At 36.0% G+C, this 14071-nt stretch overlaps 1 protein-coding gene across 1 annotated transcript in view; it reads right to left on the reverse strand.

The window, feature by feature from the left end:
* The window catches only part of EFCAB5 (EF-hand calcium binding domain 5), a 134531-nt gene extending 121844 nt beyond the window's left edge, over positions 1–12687 (reverse strand). The window contains exons 1-3 of the mRNA XM_049860383.1: positions 12673–12687; positions 11815–11877; positions 10726–10807 (exon numbers count right to left, since the gene is read on the reverse strand). Coding sequence (XP_049716340.1) covers positions 10726–10807; positions 11815–11877; positions 12673–12687 — 160 coding nt within the window. The remainder of the gene's footprint in view (positions 1–10725; positions 10808–11814; positions 11878–12672) is intronic.
* Positions 12688–14071: the final 1384 nt, after the last annotated feature.

Consider the following 14071-nt stretch of genomic DNA (forward strand, 5'->3'; position numbering starts at 1 on the left):
GGTTCACCTTAGTTCTCAAACTGACATCTTTGCTTTTTAACGCTTTATAGGTCTTTTACAGAAGATTTGCCCAATGCAATATGTTGTTTGATTTCTTGACTACAGCTTCCATGGGCATTGATTGTGGATCCACGTAAAATGAAATCCTTGACAACATCCATTTTTTCTCCATTTATCATAATGGGGCTTATTGGTCCAGTTGTAAAGATTTTCATTTTCTTTATGTTGAGGTACAATCCATACTTAAGGCTGTAGTCTTTGATCTTCAGCTGTCAATAAATAGTACTATTGCAATAAAAAGTCAAGAGACCATAGACTCTTAGAGAAGTGTTTTTTTTTTTAAACCTTATTTACTATAAAATATTCAAGGCCTCCAAAAAAGTATTGAAAAAATTACATGATAAATGCCCACGTATCTACTCTTACCTTAAGAAAAAAAGTTACCTGTATATTAAAGCTTTCCACGTACCCCTTCTGATCATATATCCTCCACTTCGAGGTAAAGACTGTTCAGAATTTCATGTTTATCATTTCCATGCATAAGTTTATACTATATTAATTTAAGCAATATAGTATTATCCTTCTTGTTTTTTAAATTTTATAAAAATTATTTCATACCATATGTACTCTGCAACCTTTTGTGCACTTAATATAACTGAAACTGATTTCTATTGATAGCTGTAGCTCTAGTCCATTCATTTCTAATGTTGTATAAGATTTCATTAGAAGCTGATACTACAATGTTTTTATCCATTCTCCTATTGATAAACATTTGGATTGTTTGCAGTTTTTTGCTACTACAGACAAAGCAGCTATGAACATTACTGCACATGTCTGCTCGTGTAAGTGTATCAGAGTTTCTCTAGGGTACATAACTAGGATTGTCATTGCAGGGTCATAGGGTATGTGCATTACAACTTGACAAGATAATGTTAAATTATTCTCCAGACTGGTTGTGGTATCATCACCAGCACGAGTAAGAGTTCCTGTTGTAGAGCAGTGGTATTCTAACTGTGCTTCTCAGGATCCTGAGAAGGAGCTTCAAAAGTCATAGGACTCCACACTCCTCGATCCCTTTGTGACCACAGCAGCTCTGCTTCAATAGTTTTTACATATTGGGGAGCATTGTAAGATTTTGTTGAGGAAAAAAAGCTTTTGCTGCTTCAAAAAAGTTTAAAAACCAATGCTCTGTAGGGTTTTAAAATCTTATCTAGATAGTGCCTATCTTTCTGCCCTGGAGAGAAATTAAATAGTCCTTGAAGAAACCCTTGAAAAACCAACATTTCATTTACAGAATGTCTTAAATCCAATAAACAACGACAACAAAAAACCATTGCCATAGAGTAGATTCTGACTCAATGCGACCCCATGTGTTACAGAATAGAGCTGCTCCATAGGGTTGTCTTGGCTGTAATCTTTACAGAGAAGCGCTGGTGGCGCAGTGGTTAAAGTGTTTAGCTCTTAATCAAAAGGTCAGTGATTTGAACCCACCAGCCACTCCAAGAGAGAAAGATGTGGTAATCTGCTTCCATAAAGGTTCACAGCCTTGGAAACCCTGTGGGACAGTTCTACTCTGTCTTATAGGGTCACTATGAGTTGGAATCGACTCAGCAGCAATGGGTTTGGTTTTTGTTGTTGTTGTTTAGTCTTTACAGAAGTAGATCCCCAGGGCTTTCTTCCATGGTGCCACTGGGTGGATTCAAACATCCAACTTTCAGGTTAGTAGCTGAGTGCAAACCATTTGCACCATCCAGGAACCCTTAAGTCCAATAAAACCAAAACACCAAACCAAGTGCCGTTAAGTCCAATAGTGGATAGTATTTATGAGCCTCCTCCCAAGTTTTGTTTTCCTCCTTGGCCAATTCTCTTATTCTGGTATAGGAGAAGTGAAAAGGATAGTCTAATGCCCTCCGTCAACATTTAGTTGGGCTTGCAAATGAATTAACCTTTTTTGGGGGTGGGCGGGCGGGGGGGAAGGGTCTATTCCGTTAGGTTAAACGCTCATTAATGTACAATGCTTTTATTTTTATTTTAAACAAGTGTGAAAAAAGAGCAATTCTTCCAAGTCTGCAGGTTCTAACCTACTATCTTCGTTTTTAACCCCTCCAGCATAACCCGGAGCAGATAAACCTCTTCCTGCTTTAAGTGTAGTGCTACAGATGTGCAATTTAATATCTATCGGTAGGTAAGTCACGGCTTATTAGTAAACTCACATGTGAGCTAGGGCATTCTCTTTTTTAGTTGCAGCCTGCTAGTGTTCCTGCTTGGCTATTGTAGGTTGCTAAGCAATAATCCTAGTGCTTGCATTGACCCCACTGAGATTCAGAAGGGAAGTAGATGTGTATTTGGTTACAACTCTAGTCAAACACTTCTCTCTTAGAGCCATAAAGCCAAAAAAAGAAAAGGAAACAGCAATGTTGGGGGTTAATAAATCAGAATTCTGAATAAGCCTATCTGAAGCTGTCTTTTGACTGCGTGACCTTTGAATTCAAGGATCACAAATTACAGCACTGTCCATGAGCAAATTAAATCAGAGGTTCAGTTGAATATTGTTTCAAACAGGTACTGGGTTTGTTGTTTGTTTTTAGCAGATCTGTGCTTAAGCATTCCTAAGCCTTTTACAGACAGATTGGTTGTTTCATTATTCATTTTATTGATTCTTCACTATCGCCAGGCACTATGCTAAGCACCAAGGAGCCCTAGTAGCACAGTGGTTAAGTGCTCGGCTGCTAACTGAAAAGTTTGAACCCACCAGCTGCTCCTTAGGAAAAAGACATGAGAGTTTGCTTCCATACAGATTTAAACAGCCTTGGAAACCCTATGGGGCATTTGTACTCTGTTCTATAAGGTTGCTATGAGTTGGAATTGACTGGACAGCAAGGGGCATGCGAAGCACTGTAATTTTTTTTCCCGGATTGTCTCCTTAAACTCTTCCCAGAATTAAGAGCCTTTCAAGTTCTCCCCCCAAATGCACACCTTCACCCCTGTACTAGTCCACTTTCTAACATACACCTATTCAGACACTATGGGAATAAATGCTTTCAACTAAGCAAATAGGGACACGAAAGAATTCCTTATTCATATTTTGAAAGGTTGAGGCTAAGGGACTTTTATCATTTCCTGCATAGTGCACTGCTGGGCATAACTTCGGTACAACCCTATTTAAGGACATAAATAGGAATAAATTATAACCTAAATTATGATAAGTCTTAGCAGGCTCTTTCTTCACAAGGAGGCATATAAACTTAGTGGGACTGGCTGCTGATTAAACTGGTGAAAATTGACCCAGCAGGACTACTCAAGAGCTGTGTGATGTTCTCTCTAAACACAAGCCCTGTCTGAAACTCAGCTGGCTTGGCTTTATTGTCAGGATTTCTTAACATTGGTACATAATGTAGAATGACTGCTGAGAAGAAAGGAGGAAAAGAAGAACATTCTAAACACTACTGGAATTAATATGCAATAGCTTTTTTAGCTATATGAAAAGGGCATTTTCTTACAAAACCTTGTTAATTTTAGGGCTGTGTAATCAAGAACTGAGCTGAGCAAACGAATAGTTTTAAAAAAAGATTTCTCAAAATGCAAGTTAAACTCATAGCTTGAAAAGTGGAATAACTGGGGTAAAGAAATGAGTAATTCACATGGTACATTTAACCATGGTATTTTCTATGCAAAGATGCATATTTGAGTGCATTCTGGGAGATGTCTAGCAACATAACATCATTTTGATTTTGACAAATATATTACAAGGATAAAGACACTTCCTTTGACATGCCGAATCGCAATGACAGCTCCTCTTCCCACCTCCTACACATACCAACATACGTGTATACACATTCACAAAGGGAGATTCTGAATATTAGGTTTAATCCTGACTGATTACTGACTGAATAAATATACTGCATTGTATTTGGTATTGGAAACCCTGGTGGCGTAGTGGTTAAGTGCTACGGCTGCTAACCAAAAGGTCAGCAGTTTAAATCCGCCAGGCGCTCCTTGAAAACTCTATGGGGCAGTTCTACTCTGTCCTATAGGGTCACTATGAGTCAGAATCAACTCAACGGCAGTGGGTTTGGTTTTTTTTGCGGGGCGGGGTATTTGGTGTTACCCCAAGCAACTGCAATATTTTCAGTACATATCATATAATAGGATGAATAGAGTTAAACAAAACACATTTCCTCTACTATACATTCATATATTGAAAAGCAACAAGAGAAACCAAAAGCCCAAGAAAAGGAAACACCACAATCACTTTCTTGATAAGTTTTCTAGAAAGGCAAGAAATCATAGGTTTGAATACATGTACGAAGTTTTGCAGGTGCAAATCTGGTTACGAACTGATTAAAGCAAACACCTAATTAAATTTATAACGAATGACCTGTTTGGTATGTTTAAAAAGATCGAGTTAGTTCATAAAGCTGGCCCATGTGATTAAGGTAAAGGGAATGTATCTGCATGCAGTCATGGTGGGGTGAGGAGGAAGTGTAGTTAGCAAACTGGAGGGGGAATAAAAAAGATGGAAGGTGGTGGTGTGGGGGGGGGGGTGGGGGAGAGAGCAGGGAGGGAAAAGTGGAGGAAGGCAAGTGAAGACCTGCCAAAAAGCAACCTTTTTGAGAGTTAGTGAATCTTGTAAACTATGTTTACAAGAAAGACAAAATAAGTGTTGCAAAGTTTGATTCTTAATGCTTATGTGTCCTATAATAAGAAGAAATATTAAATAATGGCTTTTAATATAAAAGACAGTAAAAATCTTTGGAGAAAATTTATAAGTAGCTCAAAGTTATAACTAGCATCTATCTAGCAATTTATAGTTTAGAAAACACTTTAGTAATTATTATTATAATTACTAAATTGCCAAATACTCAGTACTTGTAAACAGAATTGAGAGGAATTTATAGTGAAATTGCTGAATTTTAAATGTTGTAAAGAATTTCTGTCAGTAAAGGATTTCACCAAGTATCTTAAGTTAGACTAGCTATAGTGAAGGGATGAATGTCTCATTTACTTATTTGTTGCCTTTTTCATTTCATTTCATAAATTTTTTAAATCGTGTTTTAGAGGAAGGTTTACAGAGCAAATTAGTTTCTCATTAAGCAATTAATACACATATTGTTTTATGACATTGGTTGACAATCCCACGACATGTCAACATTCTCCACTTCTTGACCTTGGGTTTCCCATTACCAGCTTTCCTGTCCTTCCTGCCTTGTTGTCCTTGCCCCTGGGCTCGTGTGCCCCTTTAGTCTTGTTTTGTTTTATGGGCCTGTCTAATCTTTGGGTAAAGGATGAACCTCAGGAGTAACTTCAGTACTGAGTTAAAAGGGTGTCCAGGGCACATACTCTCAGGTTTTTACCAGACGGTCAGACCAGTAAGTCTGATTTTTTTTTTCCTAAGTTAGAATTTTGTTCTACATTTTTCTCCAGCTCTGTCTGGAACCCTCTATTGTGATCCCTGTCAGAGCAATTGGTGGTGGTAGCTGGGCACCATCTGGTTGTGCTGGACTCAGTCTGGTGGAGGCTGTGGTACTTGTGGTCCTTTAGTCCTTTGGGCTAATCTTTGCCTTGTGTCTTTGGTTTTCTTCATTCTCCTTTGCTCCAGACAGGGTGAGACCAGAGGATTATCTCAGATAGCCCGCTCACAAGCTACTTCCCGTAGTATATGTAGAACATTTTCTTTATAAACTATGTTACACCAATTGAGCTAGATGTTCCACAAGATTATGGTCCCCAGCCCTCAGCCCAGTAATTCGGTCCCTTAGGGAGTTTGGATATGTCTATGGAGCTTCCATGACCTTGTCTTGGACAAGTTGTGCTGGCTTCCTCAGTATTGTGTACTGTCTTATCCCTTCACCTCAGTATTGTGTACTGACTTACCCCTTCACCAAAGTTACTACTTATCTATTATCTCTTCGGAAAAGCTGCTGACATAGTGGTTAAAAGCTACGGCTGCTAACCAAAACATAGGCAGTTGGAATCCACCAGAAACTCCTTGGAAACCCTGTGGGGCAGTTCTACTCTGTCCTTTAGGGTAGCTTTGAGTCGAAATTGACCCAAAGGCAATGGATTTGGTTTTTTGGTTTATTATCTATTCAGTGTTTTTCCTTCCCCTCCACTCTTCTCCCTTGTAACCATCAAAGATGGTTTCTTTTTGTGTATAAACCTTTTCATGAGTTTCTACAATAGTGGTCTCATACAATATTTGTCCTTTTGTGATTGACTTATTTCATTCAGCATCATGCCCTCCAGATTCATCCATATTGTGAGACATTTGACAGATTCATCATTGTTCTTTATCATTTCGTAGTATTCCATGTGTGTATGTACCATAGTTTATCCATTCATCTGTTGATGGACACTTAGGTTGTTTCCATGTTTTTGCTATAGTGAATAATGCTGCAAAGAACATGGGTGTGCATATGTCTATTCGTGTGATGACTCTTATTTCTGTAGGATATATTCCTAGGAATAGGATTGCTGGATCATATGGTATTTATATTTCTAGCTCTTTAAGGAAGCTCCATATTGTTTTCCAACATGGTTGTACCATTTTGCCTTCCCATCAGCAATGCATGAGAGTTCCAGTCTCCCTGCAGCCTCTCCAAAATTTGTTATTTTCTTTTCTTTTTTTTTTTTGATTGGTGCCAGTAATGTTGGGGTGAGATGGTATCTCATTGTGGTTTTGATTTGCATTTCTCTAATCGCTAGTGATCCTGAGCATTTCCTCATGTGTCTATTAGCCACCTGAATGTCTTCTTTGGTGAAGTGTCTGTTCATATCATTTGCACATTTTGTAATTGGATTGTCTTTTTATTGTAGAGTTGTTGGATTTTCCTGTAGATTTTGTTGGATTTGTCTAAGCCAAAATTTTTTTCCCAGTCTGTAGGTCCTTTTTTTACTGTTTTGGTGAAAAATTTTGAGGAGCATAAGTGTTTAGTTTTTAGAAGATCCCAGCTATCTAACTTATCTTCTGGTGTTTGTGTATTGTTAGTTATGGTTTATATCCTGTTTATGCCATGTATTAGGGCCTCTAGCATTGACCCTATTTTTTCTTCTATGATCTTTACAGTTTTTGGCTTTATATTTAGGTCTTTGATCCATCTTGAATTAGTTTTTGTGTATGGTATGAGGTATGAGTCCTGTTTCATTTTTTTGCAGATGGACATCCAGTTTTGCCATACCATTGCTATTGCTAAACAGGCTGTATTTTCCCCATTTGATGGACTTTGAGCTTTTATCGGATATCAGGTGACCTTAGATGGATGGATTTACACCTGGGTTCTCAATTCTGTTCCATTGGTCAATGTGTCTGTCATTGTACCAGTACCAGGCTGTTTTGACTACCATAGCTGTATAGTGGGTTCTGAGGTCAGGTAGCGCTAGTTCTCGTACTTTATTTTCCTTCTTCAATAGTGCTTTGGTTATCTGGGGCCTCTTCCCTCTCCATATAAAGTTAATGATTGGTTTTCGCATCACTTTAAAGAATGCTCTTGGTATTTAGATCAGGATTGCATTATATTTGTAGATTGCTTTGGGTAGAATTGACATTTTCACAATGTTGAGTCTACCTATCCATAAGCATGGTATGTTTTTCCTTTTATGTAGGCCTCTTTGGTTTCCTGCAGTAGTCTTTTGTAGTTTTCTTTGTATAGGTCTTTTATGTCCTTGATTAGATTTATTCCTAAGTATTTTACTTTTTAGGGGCTATTATAAACTGTATTGGTTTTCTGATTTCCTTTTCATAGTTCTCTTTATTGGTTATAGGACTCCATATGATTTTTGTATGTTTATCTTGTATCCTGCTAGTCTGCTGAATCTTTCTATTAGTTCCAGTAGTTTTCTCGTGGAGTCTTTTTGGGTTTTCTATGTATAGTATCATATCATCCACAAACAGGTACAGTTTTACTTTTTCCTTATGAATTTGGATGCCCTTTGTTTCTTTTTCATGCCTTATTGCTGTAGCTAGGACTTCCAGCACAATGTTAAATAGGAGTGGTGATAAAGGACATCCTTGTCTTGTTCTTATTGTCAAGGGGATTGTTTTCAGCCTCTCTCCATTAAGAATGATGTTGGCTGTTGGTTTTGTATGAATGCTGTTTATTACGTAGAGAAATTTCCCCTCTATACCTACTTTATGGAGAGTTTTTATCAGGAATGGGTGCTGGACTTTGTCAAATGCCTTTTCTGTGTTGATTGAGATGACCATGTAATTCTTTTATTTTATTTATGTGATGGATTACGTTGATTGATTTTCTAATGTTGAACCATCTTTGCATATCTGGTGTGAATTCCACTTGGATGTGGTGTATTTTTTTTTTTTTGGATATGATGCTGAATTCTATCAGCTAGGATTTTGTTGAGAATTTCTGCATCTGTATTCATGAGAGATAGTAGTCTGTAATTTTCTTTTTTGTGGTCTCTTTGCCTGGTTTTGATATCAGGGTTATGCCAAATTCATACAATGAATTCAGAAGTATCCCTTCCTTTTCTATGTTCTGAAATAGTTTGAGTTGTATTGGTGTAAGCTTTTCCCTGAATGCTTGGTAGAATTCTTCAGTGAAGCCATTTAGGCCAGAGCTTTTTTGTTGGGAGTTTTTTAAATTACCTTTTCAATCTTTTCTCTTATTATGGGATTATTCAGATTTTCAGCGTCATTTTGTGTTAGTTTAGGTAGGTAGTGTGTTTCTAGAAATTTGTCCATTTCCTCTAGGTTTTTAAATTTGTTGGAGTGTAGTTTTTCGTAGTACTCTGTTATGATCCTTTTTATTTCAGTTAGGTCTGTTTTAACATCCCCCATTTTGTTTCTTATTTGGGTTATTTGCATCTTCTCCTGTCTTTCTTCTGTCAGTTTGGCCAGTGGTTCGTCGATTTTGTCGATCCTTTCAAAGAACCAGCTTTTGGTTTTGTTGATTCTTTCTATTGTTTTTATATTCTCTACTTCATTTATTTCTGCTCTGATCTTTATTATTTCCTTTTTTCTGGTGGCTGTGGGTTTCTTTTGCTGTTCTCTTTCTATTTGTTTGAGTTGTGTAGCTAATGTTTTGATTTCGTCCCTTTCTTCTTTTTTGATGCGTGCATCTATTGCTATAAATTGACCTCTGAGCGCTGCCTTTGCTGTATCCCAAACCTATTGGTAGGATGTGTTTTCATTCTCATTTGATTCTAGGAACTTTTTTATTCCATCTTTGATTTCTTCTACTACCCGGTGGTTTTTAATCAGAGTGTTATTCAGTTTCCATGTATTTGATTTTTTTCCCTTGCTCTTCCTGTTATTAATTTCTACTTTTATGATATTGTGATCAGAGAAGATACTTTGTATTATCTCAATGTTTTGGATTTTGTTGAGGGTTGTTTTGTGGCCTAAGATATGGTCTGTTCTGGAGAACATTCCATGTGTGTTGGAAAAGAATATGTACTTTGCAGCTGTTGGGTGAAGTGTTCTATGTATGTCTATGAGGTCAAGTTGGTTGATTGTGGCCTTTAGTTCTGTATCTTTGTTGAGTTTCCAGATGTTCTGTCCTTTACCGAGAGTGGTGTGTTGAGGTCTCCTACTATTATTGTGGAACTGTCAATTTCTCTTTTCAGTGCTGTTAGAGTCTGTTTTATGTATTTTGGAGCCCTGTCATTGGGTGTGTAGATGTTTAATATGGTTATGTTTTCATGGTGGCTTATCCCTTTGATCATTATATAAGGTCCTTCATTGTCTTTTATGCTGGATTTTGTTTTAAAGTCTACTTTATCTGAGATTAATATTGCCACTCCTGCTCTTTTTTGGTAGCTATTTGCTTAATTTTTTTTCCCATCCTTTGATTTTTAATAAATTTATGTCTTTGTTTCTAAGGTGTGTCTCCTGTAGACAGCATATTGATGGGTCCTGTTTTTTAATCCATTCTATCACTCTGTGCCTCTTTATGAGTGCATTTAAGCCATTTACATTCAGCGTGATCATTAATAGGTATGAATTTATTGCTGTCATTTTGTAGTGCTTTTTTGTGTGTGTGTGGTGCTACATTTTCTTTGTGCCTCTTACTTTCCTGTGCTGAATACCTTTTGTTGGTGGGTTTTTTTTTTTTTTTTACTTTTCATTTTTGGAGATTTTGTGTTTACTGAGACTTTATGTTTTTGTTCTTTATTTTTATTTTGATGAGTATGTTTGTTAACTTTCTTTGTTAACTGATGGCAACAGGTTTGGTTTTTGGTTTTTTTGCTAGGTTAGGGATGGGGCTAGGAGTCAAGCTTTGGATCAAACAAAATAAATGTGTGGTCCAATACAGGAGTAAAAAGAAGAAACAGGACCAAGAACACTAAACAGCCCAAGTCACTAGGGTTCGTCATTTTATTTTTGTACTAGTAGGTTGTCTGCTATGTGTCAGTCAGCTCTCTTAGTTAAATTTTCTCTTTAATTAAGCACAAAACGAGCAGTCATAAAGTTACCTCAAAAATATTAATAGAAAGTGATGAAAACACATTTTGAACTATTTGCCAAATTGCATTTAAATATCCCTGGGATTACTTTTTTTTTTTCTTTTTTATGTTTTATTGTATTTAGGTGAAAGTTTACATAGCAAATTAGATTCCCATTCAACAATTCATACACAAATTGTTCCGTGAAATTGATTACAATCCCTGTGGAATTACATTTTAAAAAGGAAAATGTTGAAGAACACCCAATAAAAACTTATTAATAAGTTTAGATTCTGTTGTGTAGGGGAAAGGCTAGTTCTCTACCTTGGGATTTGATGTCTTCTGGTTCTTCTGCCACATTGTCGCTGATCTCTGTTACCGTGTCTTGTACTACATTCTGTGAACTCTTTGAAAGTAGAAAAGAAACACCAGTTACAAATGAGTTGCTTTTCTTCAAAGTCACAACAACTTTCCCAATTAAAGAATGCAAATAAACACCTTGTAGAAGCTACCAAACATTTCTATTTATTTTTGGTTGGATTTGATGTTGTGTATTAGAATCAAACAGTAATTCCAGTCTATTTAATGCATTCACTAGACAATGCTTTATCTCAGCATGTCATCACATTTGCCTATTGCTAACAAAGTAATATGCTAGGAATATCATTCCACACGTGCATCGAACCTTGAATTACATAGCACTTTCTAGAAGTATAATTTGAGACCATAAAAACCATAGCATGGTGAAATCAGATCTTTGAAAATGCTAGTTTTCTTTTTTCACTATTAGAATCACCTTTGACATCTGTGTTGGAAAGAAAAACATTTTCATATTAATTGAGAAAATTAAAGATTAGTTTTATGAACATATGATGGCAAAATAGCTCTTTGCTGGAGTGCTTTTTAAAAAAAGATTGTAAGATATTCTAAGTCTCACATTAGTCAACTTAATGATAAATCCATACAACTATTTTCAATTGCTTCCATTTTTTCTGTAAAAAACGTTCTTCCTCATTGCAGTCTTGAGTTTATTTAAATACTTAAAGTTACTTAAATGATTAACATGGAAATTATATTTTCAGCATGATAGTAAAATTATCCTAAAAACTGGTCTTTGGGGTACTTAGGGTAATAGTAGTTAGGGTACTTATGGTAATAGTTCTTATTTTAGAAAGCAACTGTTATTCATCTGTAATTCATAATGGCTCTTCACAAATAATTTACAATCTATGGAGGTTTCCTGTAACTGACTTAAATGAATCAGCTTAAAAATCAGCATGAGTTTGCCCTTTTCCATTTGCCATTTTATTTGTCTTGCTGAATAACCATATCTTTTTTCCTTTTCATAAGAAAATTAATTTATCCAGTTTACTCTCCAGCGTTACCATATCTGATTATTCATGACAACTTTACCTCAATAGACTCTCTCACTTCAGTTGCTTCTTGTTTATTTTCCTTTTTTTCTTTTCCATTTTCCTGAAATGGAAACAGTGTTAGTTTAATCTCCAGCTCCTTTTGGATATCAGTTACTAACACTTGAAACTCCAGTATTGCAAGTTTTTTATTAAAAAGATTTCATATAATACCAAACATCATATTGTTTACCAATAATCATATAAACATCATACCAAGTGAAATTACACAAAGCATACAAATAATCATATAAACATCATACCAAATAAAATTAGACAAAGTTAGTTGAATCAAGAAACTCAAAAAGTGAAAGACGTTTCATACATAATTAAGGAATACCAACCAACTAGAAGCAGACCACTGCGACCCAACTATCAAAGTCTGATCCCTTTTCTCAGAAATTACTGATGCAAAATACTTTAACTAACTAGAGAAATAATTAAATGATAGAATATGATATTGCATCTTAATTTTCCCAAGATGCTGAGACTCAAATCTTCTCGTAAATGGTTATAAATCTATTTAGGCCAAGAACCTGAGCAGATTTGGCTTCCTCTTGAGATGCTGACTCACTCATCTGGCCCGCTAAAACTATCACCAAATGATATGGAAAAGTATTATCAGACTAGTATTAATAACAAAAAAAAGAGAAAAAGAAAATATGAATAAACAAACAAAAAATATTCTGGAGGATCAAAATCTTCCCCCTCCCCCATCCCACTGCACCACACCATTCTATTGAATGGTAATAAGTTCTCAACTGTTGAATTTTTCAAACTGTACTACCGTTATTACTGTTGATACTGACCAAAGCTAGATCAGTGCTAGGCTAGTGCTCAGTGAAACAAGAAAACTCACCACAGTACTCATCATCATTATCATTTAAAAAACAACAATAATGTGATTGTATTTATTTTTAATATTATTATTACCATCAATTTTTGAAATAACAAGATGAGGCAAAGTAAAATTTTGATAGCTACCTAATTCATGTGAGAAAGGCAGACAGACAATAGAATAATTCAACCAAACTTTTTTTGGGGGGATGTGGTGCTCTTGAGAGAATGTGATTAATCTGGTTTACTTAGTCATATAGAGGAATTAAAACCTAAGAACTTACCAGATCCCCACTTCACTGCAAATGATTATAGATTTAGTCACAGATTATCAAAATCACTGCTGTGTAAAAAATTACTTAAGAATTAGTGTTCATATGGGCTAGGTACTACGTAAAGAGTAAATTACATACACATGGTCTCTGTCTTCAGGGCAGTTTACAATCTAGGGACTGTTTAATTTTAAATAGTATGTATATAACACCCTAGAGTATTAGCTTTTCTTTTTATCAGCATAACACATGTCCTAGTTGAATAAATCAAAAGGGCTGCCTTTGAAAACAACTGATTCCAACACTTAAAAATAGCTGCTTCAAAGCCTTTTGGAAGCAGTTCATAAATAATGAATAATATAAAATAGATGTTTGTGATAAATCCCAATTGTATATTCTCACAACCTGCTTTCTTTGCTGATGGTGTTCATCTCCTGAAATTGCTAAGAAGCTTCCCTCCATTTCTTTTAGAATATATTTTGTCTGGATGTGGCTGGATGAATTAAATTCAACTCAATTGACGTTTTGGGGTGTCTTCTACATGCAGACAGATGTGGTGGGTTACAAAAATGAATAAGACCTGCCTTTGAAGAGTTCTCAGTTTGGTGAGGGAAAAAGAGCTAAATGCAAATTCAAGCTGGTAGGTGCAAGAGTAGACGAACATACCAAATATTAAGGAACACAGAGAAATAAGCAATTAATTTTTTCAGGGCAGTCAGGAAGTTTTCACAGGGAAACAGATTTTCAAGCTGGATTTTTAAGGACTAGTAAGAAATTTCAGTGTGAAAGGAGGGAGGGAAAAGAAGGGTATTTGAGGCAGAAGGAACAATACACTCCAAGGGTATGGCAGTTCGAAGAGCAAAGCATTCATGTAGCAGAGCGTATAGTTATATAAAAGAAAGTGGCAGGAGATGAGGCTAAAAAGGTAACTATATTCAATCTGTCAAGAGTGATTCATGCTAAATTAAAGAGTTTAGACTGTTTAAGCATGGGATGAATGTGATCAAATCAGTGTTTTTAAAGATTAACTGCACCAGCAACATGGGGGATGGACTGGAAGTGTGAAGGGAGAAAGGAGGAAGGCACCTTAAATTTTGCACCTGAAGTAAATTCCTCACTCCTCCTCACTTAGTTTTAAGTCTTGCCAGA

The sequence above is a fragment of the Elephas maximus genome, chromosome 19 (assembly GCF_024166365.1).
Source record: "Elephas maximus indicus isolate mEleMax1 chromosome 19, mEleMax1 primary haplotype, whole genome shotgun sequence".
NCBI lineage: Eukaryota > Metazoa > Chordata > Mammalia > Proboscidea > Elephantidae > Elephas > Elephas maximus.